This window comes from Akebia trifoliata, unplaced genomic scaffold (assembly GCF_017979445.1).
Source record: "Akebia trifoliata isolate Shusen 1 unplaced genomic scaffold, ASM1797944v1 Contig00147, whole genome shotgun sequence".
NCBI classification, from domain to species: domain Eukaryota; kingdom Viridiplantae; phylum Streptophyta; class Magnoliopsida; order Ranunculales; family Lardizabalaceae; genus Akebia; species Akebia trifoliata.
The window spans coordinates 187,400-205,526 of NW_028236852.1; the positions used below are offsets into that span (position 1 = coordinate 187,400).

At 35.0% G+C, this 18,127-nt stretch overlaps 2 protein-coding genes across 27 annotated transcripts in view; one reads left to right on the forward strand and one right to left on the reverse strand.

The window, feature by feature from the left end:
- The window catches only part of LOC147381900 (suppressor of mec-8 and unc-52 protein homolog 1-like), a 58,933-nt gene that overhangs the window by 12,810 nt on the left and 27,996 nt on the right, over nucleotides 1-18,127 (forward strand). For 4 of the 18 annotated variants that reach the window (XR_015174270.1, XR_015174264.1, XM_086429831.1 and 1 more), the window contains 9 exons: nucleotides 5,433-5,524; nucleotides 5,916-6,012; nucleotides 6,193-6,254; nucleotides 6,649-6,793; nucleotides 7,078-7,187; nucleotides 7,269-7,351; nucleotides 9,830-9,925; nucleotides 10,322-11,597; nucleotides 12,319-12,772. Coding sequence is in view for 2 of the 18 variants with exons in the window: in XM_086429833.1 (XP_086285959.1) it covers nucleotides 8,825-8,836; nucleotides 9,830-9,925; nucleotides 10,322-10,375; nucleotides 11,261-11,301; nucleotides 11,536-11,593 (261 nt within the window). In the remaining 16 variants the exon portion in view is untranslated. The other 14 variants (XM_086429833.1, XR_015174266.1, XR_015174263.1 and 11 more) reach the window with 14 other exon arrangements.
- On the reverse strand, nucleotides 14,027-17,983 carry LOC147381901 (AP2-like ethylene-responsive transcription factor AIL6). Of its 9 annotated transcripts, XM_086429841.1 has the most exons (9): nucleotides 17,850-17,983; nucleotides 16,575-16,640; nucleotides 16,383-16,457; nucleotides 15,724-15,852; nucleotides 14,996-15,077; nucleotides 14,845-14,914; nucleotides 14,642-14,726; nucleotides 14,288-14,304; nucleotides 14,054-14,175 (listed from the first exon to the last, which is right to left on the reverse strand). In XM_086429841.1, exons 4-9 carry the CDS (start codon nucleotides 15,726-15,728, stop codon nucleotides 14,147-14,149), a joined length of 288 nt encoding a protein of 95 aa, XP_086285967.1. In that variant the 5' UTR covers nucleotides 15,729-15,852; nucleotides 16,383-16,457; nucleotides 16,575-16,640; nucleotides 17,850-17,983; the 3' UTR covers nucleotides 14,054-14,146. The 9 variants fall into 9 exon arrangements, 6 of the variants coding, with proteins under 6 accessions (XP_086285968.1, XP_086285967.1, XP_086285962.1 ...); XM_086429836.1 differs by having other exon boundaries at nucleotides 16,383-16,640; XM_086429838.1 differs by lacking the exon at nucleotides 16,575-16,640 and having other exon boundaries at nucleotides 16,383-16,531; nucleotides 17,850-17,965.

Below are 18,127 nucleotides of genomic sequence, written 5' to 3' on the forward strand. Positions count from 1 at the left end.
TAATATGTTGCTTTGGATTGCCTTTTCCTTCGAATTGTTGGAATCTTGGCTGCTGATATCCTTTTAGAAGACGCATTTGTTCGATGCGTTAAGTGTAGGGTTTGGAATAGACCAATGAAGACTATGGCATGCCCCCATACTGAGCACGAATGGTGTCAGTAATCATTACTTGCAGCTGTTGAATGGAAAGTGAACCAACAGACCCCTGTGGTGGGTCTCGCGTAGCTTTACATGAGCTAGCATAGTCTTTTTGTTTTTCTTTACGCGAAGTTGTGTATGCTTCATGAGTGAATCCTAGAGGATGCGAAGGTTCAGTATTCGATTCATTCTCCTTGTCTTTATACTCCAAACGACTAACAAAGGTTGCGATTTGAATGTCTTTGTCCTCCATTGCCTTTGTTAATTTGTTGATGGTGTCTGCTATCTGGGTAACTTGTTATTCCATTGTTAACGTTCCAGCTATCATCACTACTATGATAGAGGTGTGGGTTTGCGACGGAGAAGTGATCGATAAAGATCTAGACGATCCCTCGCTTGATTTTGAATCAGATCCAGAATCTGACAAGTCGTCTTTTACAACGTCTGCCCACGATGCCTTTGTTGTAAGTGTTGTTTTTGTGGCATGTTTCTTGGAATGATGCTGGAGAGGCTCCACCAACTTATATCCACAAGTTTTCGTCATTGTTCGAGTTACATGATGATCACGACTGATAACCTGCGCAGATTCAAGGTTTGAAGAATTGATTTTCTTACCTTTCTCAACAGTAGTTGATGCGATAGCGTTAACGTTACGAGATGCCATCGATGTTTTGGTTGATATTTTTGTAGTTGACTGAAAGATGAGAGGTTGAGATGGTCCCATCGGGCGTGCCAAAAATTTGTTGACAATAAATTTCAACTGATCTACCTTAAGATTCGTAAAATAAGATCGCAAATAATTTTATTGATTTTTGATGAAAAATAGATACAGATTTCAGTGTTTCCTCTGATTAATAGTTAAATACAAAATAGTGATGATGACGTATGTAGCTTTTCTTTTCTCCGAGCTTTGCGTTTTATCGACTGAGAATGATGCTTTGACGTTGGCTTTGTTGTGTGCTTGATCTTTTGTAGAGGCTTTTGTAGATCTTCTTCTTTTCGGACTTCGGACTTTGCGATTTATCGGTTGAAAAGGTTTTCTTGGCTTCCGGAGAAGAGCTTTACGCTTAATCTTCTCTTTAGTCGGAATCCGAATCTCTAAAGAACTTTTGCTTTGTCTCTGGAGGAGGGCTTGAGAGCTTTTTCTTCTCTAGAGGGAGAGATTCTGTCTTCTGAGAGAAAGTGATCCAGATCTCCTCTCAATGATAGAGGCTATTGTAATTATAGACTTAAAGGTAATTTAGCTTTCCAATTATACCCCCAACTAAAAGAGGTTTAATTGATTTATTTAAAATGCTAAATTTGTCCAAATCCAGTTTTAAGGATTTAATGGATCATTATTGGGCCGAACTCATTTGTTTGGGTGTAGGGCCCAATACTTAATGTGTGGATCACTTGATTTTTATATAAATCATGGGCTTTATCTGCGAAAACCCAAAACCCATGCTTGTAAGAGGCATGATCCTATTTAATGGACCCAATTTGGATTTGTGGCCCATTAATAAAATTAGAGATTTTTTATTTATAAAATTTGTAAAGGCCTAATATTTAATATGGATCACTTGGATTTGCTGGATCATAGGCTTTATCTACGAAAATCCAAACCTAAACCATATGAGGCCTGTCTTGATTAACAGACCCCCAATTTAGATTTGTGGGCCCAATTTTGATTTGATGGACTTTTTGTTAACTTAAAAGGTTGCAGGGGCCTGTTTAAATTTTGATGCCTACAGATCATTCATTTTCAAAGACTTCGATCATGTCAAAAAAAATTATTTTAATTTCCTCTTAAATCTTGATCTAGACCATGAACACTGGAAGCCTAAGGTAATTTAACTAAAAAATTTATTTGTTTGAAGAAATAAAAATAAAGAAGGAATTTAATTTAAGGTATGTAAGATATTGTTTAAGTCGAATTCTTCGGCATACGATAATCTTTATGGGTTAATCCTACCATTGTGTCTAATCTCACAACTCACATACCACCTACCCTAATTAAGTATGTGATGAGAGGGGGGAGGGGGGGTTGGAGACATTGGAGAGAGAGAGAGAGAGAGAGAGAGAGAGAGAGAGAGAGACGTTGGAGAGGTGGGCTGTGTCTATGTGAGCACAAGAGGGTGAGGGGGAGTGGTTAGGCCGATTGGTTTAGGAGGGTATTTATACACTATGTGAAAATTGGAAAATTTGTCAAGAAAATTCGATGGGGCAAGGCCCATGAATTTTATAAATTTAATTTCGATGGCCCAAGGACGTCGAATTTTTTTATGTCTCCCATATTTGATGGCTTGGAGCCATCGAATTTCAATCTGTTGAAAAAAATTTGATGGAAAAAAAAAAGCCTTGATTTGACGAATTTTATAAAATTGTTGGTCTTCAATTGTTAAATATAGGTTTTTTAAATATTGTGATACGGTAGTCAAGGTAAACATCTCATAATGGTGGTTCATGGCTCAAAGTTCATGAATTAATGAGTGAACCTTGGCTTCCTTAAAAATTAACTAAGGGGGCGGGTGAACATGCATGGAACGTCCAACAGTGTACGCCCATGTGTGTTTACACCTGGAACGTATTTTAATGTGTTCACACCTCCCAATTAATCTTCCTTGGGCCATGTGACTTTTTAGGTGGCTGCTAGGTCGCGTCCATGTATCCAAGCACATAAATTCCTTAGAACAAAATATAATATAAGGTAAGAGCTTAGGAGATTTATGTATGAACTTATATTTAATCTGATATAACACTTAATTAATAACAATGAATAATATAATTAATTAGAATTAAGTTAAACCTATCCACTTTCTTATTAATAATTAATATAAAAATCATCCAATATACTGCGAAATATTTTTTCGGGACCTACTATTGTAAAAAAAATAAAAAATAAATAAAAACAATCGTGACATTGATGCCATGAAAACAATTCAAGTTGGATTGATTATCTTGAATTTTCCACGAGTTAACTACAGTCAACCCTAGCTAATAAGTTTTATGTAAGAAAATAAATCCAATATATCTATTAATTAGATCCCTTATATATAATAGGATCTTAATATCTATAGAAATGATTTGATGCATATAAGTACACTTTATTACATTGCTTCTTATCTAATACTCAAACCCTAAGAAATTTGTGGGTATGTATAAGAATAGATTTATTACTATGTTTTGCTTAAATTAAAATATTGTGGAATTAACGTTTTAGGAAGTTTCTCAAAACATAACTTTTTTTTTTTTTTCTTGAGCAAGCAAAGGAATATGTTAAGAAAAGGTAACAAAGGCTTAATTAATTTTGTAATAACTAATGCCGTTGATGATCAAGAAAACAATAAAAGATAATAATGATGAGAAAAACACAGAACAGATGGTGATTTATTCGTGTTAGATTTTTACCTAATTCTGAAGATGCCATCCGAAGATAAAGATCTTGCCCACCAGTGGTGAACTGGGTAATATCAACCAAATCCCCAAACCATAGGTAACAGCCACTGCCTGCTCCTCTAATATCAGAATTAGCATAAGCCGTTCAAGAACAATTGTTCAAGCAGACCACTTGCATTCCTTAAGACTCATGTTTTTGTTCATCCACAAGATTGATACATCTGGCAATTTCCTAGCTGAAAATTTCACAAACCCATCATTGTTACAATCTAGTGGTGTTCTCCTTATGCATCCACCTGACCAATCAAGCCCTTCCCAATCTTTTGGAGATTTGGGTGTAAATCCATATATACAATCGCAAACGGATGCATTATTGATGTTACAAATACCGTAAACACCACAGATGCCATAATTCTCGCATTGGTCTTTCTGCATTGAGTAAATGACTCTCCACTCTTTGCTTCGATCATTCCATGAAAGGCATTGAATCAAGCCCGTTGGTTCCAATACACATCTAAACATATTGGAATATTCAATCCATTCATACTTGTAATACATCTCTTCCTTGTTGACAACCAAACTTGGTTAATTTGTAGACGGAGTTATTCTTCCGCACAGGTGCACCACTAAATCGAATCCCATTCCATGGCCCAGATCGATATGTCTCAATCCATCCGTTACGCACAACTAGTTGAGGAACTCCACGAGGATCCATGGCATAACTGTTAGCACCAGCTGGAGAAGGGTCTTCAGTGCTCTTCCAAGATGTCAAATTCCAATTCATTCCAGTTTTTAAGTTGTATCCCAGCTTCATGTCCGGTAACAATGTATTGGACGGATAATCAAAGCTCTGCCAGATATACACTACGTGAAAATCATAAAAATTGGAAAAAAAAATTTGATGAGCGTAGCCCGACCGACAATTTTTAGAAGTCAAAATTCCGCGGCCAGCGGCCTACGAATTTTGAGTTTTTAAGAATTTTTCCCCTCTTTCTTTCATCTCTCTCGCTATTGTGAGAAGCTCCCCCTCAGATCAATCTCTCTCTGTCTCTCTTCCTCTCGATCCCTCTGTCTCTATCTCCCTCGACCTCATCTCTCGCTCTCTATCAGATCGCTCAATATCTCTCTCCGTTTTGAAATGATTTCGATCTCTCAAACATTGAAGATGATGGAGTAAAGTAGAAGCCATTAACCTAAGCATCGAAGTCACTTTCTCACATATTGAAGATGGGATCTAGGGTTTCTGATTCCACAAGCTCTTCGATTTCAAAGCTAAGTCGAAGCTAGATCTGTTGAACCAGTTGAAAGATCTGAAAGCCCCCACAAGCTTTGCTCCGTATTGCAAAGATCACTGGTGGAGCCCCCAACAAGCTTTTCCAAGATGTATAAATCTCTCTCTCTTTCACACACATACACACACACACATTTTCACTTTATATCTCATTAATTGAATCATTGGATCTGTTGTTTAATTGCTACCGAGTACATCAATTTAATTTAATTTTATTTTTTGAATTCTTATGGATGTAGTAAGGTGGTGAGGTTGTCCATCGCTCAGTTTAGTTGGTTGGGACAAGTTTTCTTCAATTTTTACAAACCAATTACATTCACAGGAAGAAATCAAAGGTGTGTGCCTCATATGCATACGCTGATGGTGGCAACTTGAAGTTGTTGTTCCTCATAACAACATAAAAATCAGATACTTGAGATGGTGTTTGGTGTTTGCTTAGTCTAGTGTTAGAAATTTATATGTGATTCTACAACAAATGTTGTCTGTTATCTCCTTCAAATTTATAATAATAGTTTCAATTGTGTGGTGGAACTTAGCTTCAACTCTCCAGCTGTCAAAATGCTGAGTTCTTTTTTTTTTTTTTAGAGAAAAAATTTATAATAATATTTTTTTAAATCTTATTTAGAGATGGACCAAGCAGAGCAAGACCTAGATCTTGTAGCATTGTCTCGCCAATTCAAAGCTACTGCCATGGAGCAAATCTTCGTTCTTGAGCAGGTAAAACATTTGAAGGATTATCAATGTAATCTCTATTCTTGAGTAGGTAAGACAATCTTGACTGAAACATTCCAGGACAATCTGATATATTCAATGTTTCATTCTGATCTTCGCCAAAACCAAAATGCCTGGGAAGAAATATTCCGAATTGCTATAGAGCTTTAAACTAATGTTTCATTTGTCAATTCGTTGTTCTTTTCCACTCTTTTGGTGGTTAAACTGGGATTGAACTTGTGATTTAGCAACCTTTATGTCCTGGTGACCAATGTAGCTTTGATAACAACATGGTTATTGACATTCCAAAATTTATGACACATTGCCAATCTTCTTTTTTACTTCATTTTATTATTTTTGGATTTGAATGCAGTTTACCTTTCACATTTCTTTGCAGTTGTTTCCCTACCACCTTGCAGAGTATGTTTGTTGAGTAATGAGGGTCTCACCTTTCAGATATTACTGTGACATGATCTTCGAGGTTATGAAAAGTGGTAAGAGATTTGTTCCTTTTCAGATATTGCAGTTATTTCCCTACAACCTCATACATCTGTTGTTTTGGACACTCATAGGGAAGGGCTTGAAGTTTTTGCTTCAGATTTTTCAAATGATGTACTCTTTAGCTACAATTACAGTTATGATCCAATAGCTGAGTATCTATAATTTGTTGACAGCGGTAACTTCTCTGTTGATGGTTTGCTGTTTGACTTCCCTATAATTCCATCAGAGGGCATAGGTAAGTTCTTAAGTTGCATCACAATGGCCATACCCTAGAGATGGGCATCAATTACAACTATTGTTTTTACTGTAATCCTGTTTTACTGCTTTAGATGCAAAGAACAAATTTAATCCAAGAATTGATACAAATGTGTGCTCCCACATCTTTTAGCACTATCTTACACTTCAGTTTTTCAAATTTTTGATAATTATGCATGGATTTTATCTTTCTATAAATTTTGCAACCTTGAATGTGATCTTTTGGCTCTTACAACTTTTTTTAATTGCTGGAAACTATGTTGGAGACCTTAAAAATATTTTATGTGATTTATCTATCAAATAAAAAAAAAAATTCTTTTTTAGTATAGAATTGGTTTTGCATGAATCATGATTGTAAGTGTTTATGTTTTCAGGCTCTCCTCGTGATATTAGATAGCCCACTTAATAAGGCAGGGAGATTACAAGCCCTTTATGTTAGAACCAAGAAAGGGGTTCCCTTTGAAGTTAAACCACATGTTCGAATGCCAAGAACGTTTAAGAGGTTTTGTGGCATTATGTGTAAGTTTATTAATTTACATCCATTTCTCTTTGGAATGTTTTGATACTTGGAAATGAGTTTGTGTTACACTTAATCATCCAATTAGTGAATAGGGTAACCCCTTTTTGTGCCCCTGAAAATAAATCTAGGCGATATATAACAAGGATGATTGATTTTGTCATTTCACAGCAATTGTGGAGAAAATTTTGAGACTTGGCTATTCAATATTTTCCTTCATTTTTTTTTATAAGTGTAAAATGTCTGTATAATGCCAATAATGTCTCTTTCTTAACAATCATCACAGTGCAGCTGCTCCAAAAGCTGAGAATAAGTGCCAGTAGCAAGCGTGAAAACTTTTGCGTGTGATTAAGAACCCAGTACCTCGACATTTACCTGTCAACTCTCGTAAAATAGGTGAACATTTGATAATTTTGCTACTCTTTCTGTTTTAATTAGTAGCATTAGAGATAAGAAACTATCTTGCTGGCATTTCAGGCCTCTCTTATGGTTCGGACAAGTTGGTTCAGTTACGGGACTATGTTGCTGCTGCTAGTGATGATGTGAACCTTGTTTTTATTGTAAGTTTTGAATTTTTTTTGAACATTTCCATTATCTCATCTTTTCTCGGGTTTATTATTCCATTAGTGCTTGTTTATTGCAACTGCATAACTGATTGAAACATGTATCTAATCTCATATGGTGTACGTTCATGTTGGTGCAATGTCCCATGGGAAAATTGATAAGAATATGCAGATGATTTTATTTCAGGCTAGTTCCCTTTCATTTAAACAGGTCTTATGTGATCTCAGTGTACTGACCAAACTACAGGAATAATAATACGAGACACCTGTATGACTACCCGTGCAGCATGGAGTTGAGTGTTGGGAAGTTAAGAAACGTGTTCATAGAATGATCATAGAATAGAGGAGGATAAAGAATTTTAGATTGGTGAGTGGTAAGTATAGGAAAAGACTAAATTAAAAAAAACATAAACTAAACAAAGTTAGTATATTTGAAGGAATTCATGAATAGCCCCAAATAAAATAACAGCCCAACGAAAGTAGCCCTGTGGTGAAGGTTAATAAAATAGTACATGGGACTTGGGATGATGAAACACACTAGCCATCTTTTAGAAATAATAATTTTTTTAATAAAAATATTGAAGTGGAGGATGAGACTGATTTAAGTGTTAGGATTTTTCTCGGGATGTGGTAGCATGCATTTAGATGCGGGAACATTCTACATGATGAACTTGATTTATAGTTTTTTTTTTTTGCTAAGCAAGGGAGGTGGTTAGTAGTCAAAGTAAAAGTGAGCTCAATGGGATTGAACCTAGGTTGTGGGATCAACACTCCACACTCCTTTACCAACTTAGCTAAGTTAACACTTTCAGTTCATTTACAACTATGGATACTATAGTACAGAAATTACCCAATGCCCCCAGTAAGCAGGCCACAGTTTTCACCTTCATTACTAACCTACCTTAATGCCCTTTTTTACCCATCCTTCTTCAAAAGATTTTGTTTTAATTTTTCTTATTTTTCTACCATTCCATTGGTTTATCTTCTTGGGATTTATTACTATGCACATAAGAAAATTCTCCTTGGAACCAAAAGTGATTAACCATATTTCCTTATCTTGAACAACAATATTTATTCCATAATTCCATAATTTATTTTCATTTTTATTTCACTGTAACGGAACTATCAAATCCATAGTTTGAGTTCAGATTGTCACGAAATCCGGCGAATAAAGATGCAGGAAAGTTTGTATCATTGGATGACTTTTTGACCTTTTGCAAAAAGCAAACCTCTTGCTGGTGTCGTGATTATCATAGAGGTGAGTGTATAGTACTAGTAGGTGTCCTATTGGTACAAATGACAGTAATTTATAACCTTTTAATTCATACAAAACATGATGCGTACCACGGTTTTAAATATCATCTGAAACCGAGATGATTGTTACTGTTCTTGAATGAGCAGGATATTTAACGTGAATTTTCCTTTAAATTGATTCTTCCCAAATCCGAGGTGACTCATCCATGATTTTGAATGGAGAAAAGGGTAAGCCTATTGTTTCCAATCATAACTCTGATTTACGTTATGATCTCTTCCACTGAGGATGCTTAATCGATACTTTTATAGGAAGCCACAATGCTTTTACCGATGAAAAAAGGAAGCCACTATGCTTTTATCTATACTTGTGGATTTAGTATACTGTGCAGTTCTGCAGAGTTCTTTTAGTGCCCTTTCTATGTGTATACTAATTGAATGTTCATTGCTTTCAAGAAATGTCGTAAATTTGATAATTTAGTATACTGTGCAAGAATTTTTTTAATTTTTTTTTGGTGGTGTGGTTATTTGATCAAGGGTTGAGCATGTAATATAAAGCTTTCAGCCTTTTTTTACTTTTCTGAAATTATTTTGTGAAATAAATATACTTTTGTGTTGGTGGGTCAAGCTCAAGGTCCTGATGGTCATTTGGATTCCCTCTAAACAAATATCGAGGATCATTTGATGCAATGCTTAAATTAGGAGAAAAATTAAAATTATCTCGATCAAAATATTTTATGATAAAGTGATTGTTTAATATTTCAGAGTCATCAATGTTATATTTTGAAATAAGATGTGAAATCTCGTATCTAGATCTGAAATCGCTAATCAATTAAGTTAAGAGACCATATTGAAATATATATTACAGTCTATATGATAATGATCAAGTGTCATTGCTTATCGATCATACCAAAGAATCAAGAAATCCTAAGTGGAATTATATAAATAGATACATGACTCCAAATTTATAAATTTCTAGTCAACCTAGAACCTTAATTACTTGTACTAATTGCTAAAAATAGAACATTCTAAGAAATAATTGCTGCCATTGTTAGCAATTTGGCACTTCATGAAAGTAAACATTAGAAGAAAAATATTTAAAGTAAAAGAATTAAAATTATATATAGAGAATGATATAAAGTAATACTACTAGTTGGGGGTAAACCCTTCTTTTCATTAATTTTCTTGAAGCTGCATTGTTTTTACAGAGAGTTCTTGTTGCAGTGCCCTCATGATGGATCTTGTCCTTTAGAAAATGCTGGAAAATATTGTCATTTTGTTCAGCGATTAGAGAAGACGTCATCACAACGTGCATACAAAGTGAGTTCCTCCCGAAGCTACGTTTTAAGTCCGTTTTACAACAAAGGAAATGAATCAATGATTCAGGACCAATATCATATATGTGAGATTATGTAGGACAATGATGTTTATAAGTTCAAATGTTTTTTAATTGTCGTGCTTAACTGAATAAAAAAAAAAAGAAAAAAAGATACTTGAACATACTCAGCTGACATGGAATGTGCACAAAACCATATTATTTTTTTTCTTCTAGATGCACAAGGAAAAAATCTATGGTTTTGTGCACATTCCACGTCAGTTGAGTATGTTTGAGTTTAGTATTATTCTTTTTAATTAACTACACAACATGCTTTGTTTGTATTCCATCTTCTGTATGGTCATTGATTTCTTCTTCTGCGTATTGTTTTGTAACTCCAGCATTGGAATCAGAAAAAATGTCATACTTCTGTTGATGAACATTGGATATTGAAGGTATGGAGTAATATCTTGGTAATCATATTTTGTGTTTATGAGGCATGGGAGAATGTGGGACTTTCTTTGACTGTTGGTTGGTATTAGTAGTTTAAATATGGTGATTGATCCCACGTGGCATTATCTTTGAACTTGAAATTTTGAGCATACATCACATAACACTACAGGAAAATTGAGAAATAGCAACGACATTAGCGACAGCCAACTTATTTCCGTCGCTATGTAGCACTATAGCAACCGAAAAAAAAAAATGTCGGTCAGTATAGAGTTTTTAAATCTTGCCTAATTTCTTCTTTCATTTTAATTCTCCTTCTATTCTCGTGTTTTATTTTCGAAATCTCACAACCCCCTCACTCAGATCCATCGAGCAAGCTTGCCCTCTCTCTCGATCTAAAACCTCACAACTCCCTCACTTCAGCAGAACCAGACATGTCCATCGAGCAAGCTCGCCCTCTCTTTCTCTCTCTCTTTCTCTCGATCTCGATCCAATTCCTCTCAACTCCCTCACTTAGATTGATTGAGCAATCTCTCTCTTTCGATCCAAAACCTCACAACTCACTTACTCAGATTGACTGAGAAAGCTCGTCCTCTTTCTCTCGATCTCTTCTGGTTCTTCTTAAATGAATCAAATTACTTGAAATACATGATTTCTATGTGATCCCATGTCTATCTCTTTTGGTTCTTCTTCTTAAACAAATCAAACAGCCTGAGATCTAGGGTTTCTCATCGATCACATCAAGGTAACTCTCTCTTTGTGTTTTTGTGTGTGTTGTGGATCAAGGGGTGTTGAAAAAGAGCAATGTTGATTTTATTTTTCCTAGTTGATTCAAGAGATCTAAGGTATTCGATTCCACAAAACCTAATCGAAATTTGCTTCTTCAACAGGTGATGTTGCTACTGCGAGGGTTTTTTGTTTCGATCATGAGGTTTGCTTCTAGGTTTTTAATATCAAGAAGAGATCCGCTTAGTTGAGCTTCCTGCACCGACATGCAGGTTTTTTAAGATCTCATTGGTTGAGATTAGGATACCACAGCTCTGATCTCAATCACGTTTTGGGAGTTCATGATTTAATTTCAGTTTAAAAAACTTAGATTTAGGTTTTCACTTTGATTTTTTTAGAATTAAACCTTAATTTCAGTTTAATCATCTGTTTCAGTCAGTCTCTCTCTCTCTCTCTCAATCGATCGAGTCTTCTGTCAAGATCCCCAATTGGATTAATCAAGTAAGTAATTCGTTGTGATAATGAGGTTCAATTTTTTTTTTTTGGTTTTATTTATGAACTTGTTTTACTCAGTTTGATAAGCTCTTTAAGAAATCAACAATAAACAATCTGAGTAAAGGACAAGACATCTACACCTCATCATAGATCATTGGGTTCAAAACATGAATCCTATGCCACAATCTATTTTTTCATACTTCATACCCATTTTGATCAATTCTAGTGATTGTTATTGGAAAATCTGTAATAAAATGTAGGGTGAATTACTATTTCGTGAGCTTAAATTAGTTATTTACAATTCCTGCCCTCTGTTCATTTTAATTACCGAAATGTGAACAATCATGTTTTCATCAAAAAAAATTCAGAAGTGACTATTTCGCGGGTTTAAAATGAAATTGTCACTTTAAACCTGCGAAATAGTCACTTTAAAAACCTCTAAATTTGTAATGCCCTTTGTAATGGATGCTTATGTTTCAATTTTCTGGTGTTATGAATAAAGACATATTATTACTATAACTTGGAAGTAGCTGATTGAGTTAGTGGAACTTCTTATGAAAGAATTAAGTTTCCTTCTTCATACAAAATTACACTGAACACTGCATTGGTTATTTTAATCTTCCCTCTTATTCAGTCTATTGTGATGTCATTTTTTTATATAAGTATATCTCATTTTTTTAATGGTGGAATATTTTTATTTGCTAATGTAATCCATAATCAACTCCAGATTGACAGACAGTAAATGAAGGAGTGACTATGGGTAGTGACACATCTCCAGATTGACAAAGAAGTTATGCACACCTAGTTATTTGAGGCTTTTTGTCATCAGTGGGATCATGACCCAACCTCTTCAGTTTCTAAATGAAAGGATGTAACAGTGATATCAAGTATTGAGGTTCTATTTTTGCCCCAACATTCTAATAAAGTCTGTAAGTTCAAGCTTTCTTCTATGTTCTATGTTATTCATTTTAGTAATTCGTGTCATCATTTTTAATGTTTGGGTATCGATTTTTTGGGACTCAATATGGTAATGTGAGGTAAAGACTGTTATGTTCTTTGATTTGATCTATTGGGTTTTGTGATGTAGAGAAATAGAAGGTTGCATGTTCTTTTATTCGAAGTGTTGACACAGAACATGGCCAGTTAAGTCCACCAACGATCAATGCTATAGTCAAATCAAGGTAATTTTCCAATACAAAAATTGTATAAGGTTAGATTCTATGGGCATTTATCATATAATCTAATCAGTGACCAATAATCTACTTCGATAGATCCTATTCTGCTTAGGGTGTACATTCAATTTTCTTTGACTAGGCTCATGGTGTACGTTCAATTTACTGTGACTAGTTCTAATTATTGCTTCATTTGGTTTGATGTTGAATTGTTGATCTGACACACTTTAGGTGAAATAAAAGTCACTTTACTTTGTTGTGTGCAATTGACTATTGATTTCATTCTATTTAATACCTTGGACTTGAGCTATGTCCATAGCTAAGAAACTGATACTGATGGGGCCGTGACTGAAAAATTACTTGATTGTTTATCTGGTGTGTGGGGATTAGTGTGTCTGACAGCCCTAGACCTTAAAGAATGTGCATCATTATTCATATTAGATCATCAATCCATAATGTCTGAATCACCCTGATTTATCCATCATGTCTTGAGAGTTTTTTGAATGTTTAATTTGGCTCTATGTGCCTCACATAGTCTTAGCTTGTATTGACAAAGACATGAAACCATGTAGAAAATTAGAAAGGACACCCTATATTCAAACTTATATAGAACATAACTAATCATCAAGCTCTTCCTTAAAAATGCATCCTTGCTAAGAAATTTTGTTGAATAAAACAGGAAAGATGAAGAACCAAAACTCAATCGTACCTCCAGACAGTTTTCTCCACAAAGTCACACGTTAGAAATTGGCTTAGACACCATATGTTAAGTAACCAACTTCCAAGTGGCTCCTAGATTACACCTCTGTTGGATTAGTGCTTACAATTGTGATATAGCCGGTGTGTTTGAGTGGTCTGTCTCAGATTTGTCTCCACCTAGGAATGAATCCAACTGTCTTCTTTGTTCAAGTTTTTTTTTTTCTTACTTACTTCTGTTGGACGTTGGTATCATGGTTTGAAATGTCTCACACTGAACTCTAACTGTGCCTTTCCAAGGTACCACACTACAGCGTATGCATGATAGACAGGTTCCTCCCATATCTGTAACACACAAATAGTGTTACTTGATTGTGTTTTACGCATTTAGGCAGTTTACATTTTTCGTGGAGATCTCAACCCTCCAGAATTCCATCATTATGGTCTTGCCACACCCCTCCATACTTATTTCACTTCTCCCATTATGGTCTGGTCCAATCCCACAATACATATTTTAATATGATCCCAACTTCATAATCCCACCAAAACCTTCTTTGTTTCCTTCAATCCAAGTATTCTTATCTTTCTTCAAAGATGGTTCAAAGAAATGCCCCTGACAAGCTTGGTATCCAAGTTGATTCCAAGAATCATGTTTCCAAAGACACTAAAGCCATTATCTTCTCAACATCAAGATATTAGAAACAAGGGAGGAGGACCTAAGTAGAAGAAGAAAATGAACAAGTCAAGAACATTCAAACGTTTAGATTTGGAGAACTTGGGATCATATCCAGAAAGACAAGCAAAATCACGAATCGATAAGCCTCCTACCCATGTAATTGTTGCTGCTGCTACACCACAGAAACCATCCACAATCAAGTTATCGGATACCTCACCGAATTATATGAAATCGACAAATTATTCTAATGCGAGGAAGGAGCAGTCTCAGGTAACTCCTAAAAGTTCTGAAGCTAGTTATATTATGAGTCCGAAATCGAAACTTTCTTCTAGTTCTAGTCACAAACAATTGAGGACTGTAACAAAGACATCTAGCTTAAAACCAGTGAGGACTTTAACAAAGACATCTAGTATGAAATCAGGAAGGCCTTCAACCAAGGTCAAAATCCTGAGTTAACCTAGGTGCTTTACTGTTTTTACAACACTAGGATTTTGCCTGAGATTTACCTGTGGGAAACAAGTCCAATTGTCACAGTGGATGTTGTGGACATAACACTCTTTCCAACTACTTCAATAGCATCACATACCTTGCCTGTATACAACAGAAAAAAAAATCCTTTGTGAGCAAGATGCATATTGCCACAACAAGAATTAAGAGCCTAGAGAAGTTCTTCAAGCAAAATGAAAATAATCGAGAGCAAAACAAATACCTTGCCTTCCCTTACGAGTCTGCCCTTCTCTTCTGTAGCTATTGTCCCATAGATAAGCTTCATAGTCCATCTATGCTAGTACATTGAAACCCAAAAAAGTCAAACCGTGGAAGTCTTTTTTTGGTGTTGGGTTGGTGGTGGTTGTACCTACTGTTAGTGGTATCTCCTTTATCAGCACACATACCATAATCCCGTAATAGCTCACGGTTATTGTCAGGGTTAAGCCACACAAGCTGCAAAAAAAGTTGTAAGGATTTAGTCCATCATATATGGGATATCTTAATACCATTATTAATAGTCTATACAACTCAAGACTTCAGATTTTTCCCTACTAATTAGGATAAAATGTGGATTGCTATACAAGACACAATACAGGAAAAAAAAAATAGTTGAAAGATTAAAAGGCTTACCAACCATGGACACACAACAAATCAGAACTTCTGAAGATGTTTCGCCAAAATCTTCCTAAAAGTAATGCTAATTATTTGTTTTGAGATACAAGAAAATCTATGTTCCTAATGGTTTTATCATTAGTCAAGTGAGGCCTTGCATTCATTCCTCCAGCAAACATAACAGGACAGAGTGTGTGTGTGTGTGTTTTGATAGAATAAAATTCTGATCTATCCGACTAGTAATCTAGAAAAAACCTTGTATCTTATATATCAGTCAGATTCGAAGACCAAGCCATTAGGAACATAGATTTTTTATAGACCATGTAGTATTCTTATTATTGACCCATTGATACAGATGCACAACATAGGGCATATATGGCATCAAATGGATATTTAGCCAAGTTTTTACAGTATAGATATTGAAACAGTGGGGGAATTAAAACTCAATGCATAAGCATATAACACAATAATCAACAAACATGTTTACCTCATGTTGGTTGCAGCAGCTTCATCCCATGCTTTAGGTTTTCAGATTTCCTTTGCTTGAGAATTTTTATATGTTCAAATTCTAGCTGAGAAAGTCATTGCACAGGCCTAGTTAAATTATCCATAGTACCTGAAATAACAATGCATAACTCTATTAATGTGCATATATAAGACTTTAACTCTATTAATGCGCATATATAAGACTTTTTAACTCACAAACAGTTAGTTTATGTTGCACCCTTTATAGTGCTATCATGTCACAAGTACTTGCTTTCTGGGAACTCAAAGAAATCACTTCACAGATACAGATATAACCTTGTGGACTAGCATCTAAGATCAACCAATTCCCCAAACCACATCACACATCCACCCACTACCTACTCCTCTAATATACGAATTAGCATAAGTTGTACAAGAACAATTGGTCAAGCACTTCACCTCACATTCATTGAGATTCATGCTCTTGTTCACCCATAAGCCTGATGTATCAGGCAATGATTCCCCAATGGAACATTTTGTCTATCATTACATTAACAAGCATCATACATGAATTAACTCAAGAAAACGAAAACAAAAATAAAGAGAAGGGAAGATTGTAGAATATAGACGAAGTATCAACTCGAGAGGTTTAAAAAATAAGCGAAGGGAAGAATATTTCACCTGAATATAATCAATCCATTTGAATCAAAGGCCTGCTGAGTTGCATAAGAGGGGCTCCAGAGGGAACATAGCCGACTCCAGGCATGTTTTCACCAATTTGAAAATAATAAGACTCAAACGCAATATTAATGTTATACTAATTATATCACCTATAACAAGAAAAAAAACAAAACAGAAAACCCATGTTCTTACTTGATCAATCAAGATGGTAGCTGAAACATTGTTGTACTTGGAAATTAGGCAAGTGTCATCATATTCCTACAAATTTGCAGATTGTCATTTGTTAAACGCGTTTAATGCTCCAAACTCGATTTTTTTTTCTCAAAAATACATTATAAATTTAGAATAAATCTCTAATATATTATACATTACGTTATGAATATATATTTTTCATAATATATATTATCATTTTTTTTTCCATTTTTTTCTCGTTTTTTTTCTGAAAATTTCCCTTGCTGTTATAAATCCGTACTTCGACTTGGTGACTATGGTTCTAACTAGATAGATCTTTGTGAGCTACGTAAAAACATATATAATAATAGTCAAAGAAACCTTTGGATCTAAAGTTATGTCCTGGTTAGGATTCCATTTCACAACTTTAATTTTAAGCAAAGAGCAGTGAATTTGCAACTTAACCTATTTTCATAATAAAAAGTTATTTACAAAATTGAATATAATAATATTTGTAAGTTGTAATTATCTTTTCATACCCAATTCTGGAATTTTCAAAACGATTATACTCATTTTTGTAATTCTATAAAGAATTTAAACATAGGTGGGGTAACAAAGTTGGTAACCCTTCAAATCATGTCCCCATAGAAGGTGTAAGAGTTTTCATCTGCTTGGAATATGTATATTCATCCCACAATTATTCTAATTTGCGTCCTCAAGTCTGTAATGCCATGTTCATCAAAGATCTAGCATTTGTATGCATTATGGAAACCTAATGAAGCAAAGACAATGAGAAAGTATTTGGGTACAAAATAACTTACAGATTTAAAAATTCTAATTACATCGATAATCAAACCGAATAAAAGTAGCTTTTTCTTTAAAAAAAAACTACCATAAGTTCCTGCAATTAAAGTCCAAACAACCACACACTACAACAAAATCGAAATCCGGCTTTCCTATCCTTTATTCCTCAAAGATGTCATCACAAACATCAAACAATTCACACCATATTTGATTCTTCAAACAATTAATTTCCATAAATAGCCAAAAATTCAACAAATAAAAAATGAAAATTTGAAGAAACACGAAATTAAGAATTCAGATCTAAAAAGATCGATCGAGAAGTTGTTTGGTTGCAGATGGAGACGGCTGAAGAGCTCAAGCTCATGAAGATTGTTTATACTCAACCAATAATAGAACTAACAAAATTATGTTTAATCACATCTAAAAATCTAAATCTTCAATCAAAATCCCTAATACAATTTATATAAAGAAAAGAGGGATTAGAGAGAGTACCTAGCCCGAGAGATCGATTGAGCGAGCGATTGAGTGAGAGAGAGATGAGATCGACGGAGAGCGACTGAGCGAGAGAAACGATCGAGCGAGCGACTAAGCGAGAGAGAGATGAGATCGATGGAGAGCGACTGAGCGAGAGAGACGATCGAGCGAGCGACTGAGCGAGAGAGAGATGAGATCGAGGGAGAGCGACCGAGAGAAAGAGATGAGATCGAGGGAGAGCGATTGAGATCCAGAGAGACGATCGAGAGAGAGAGCGCAATAGAGATCGAGAGAGA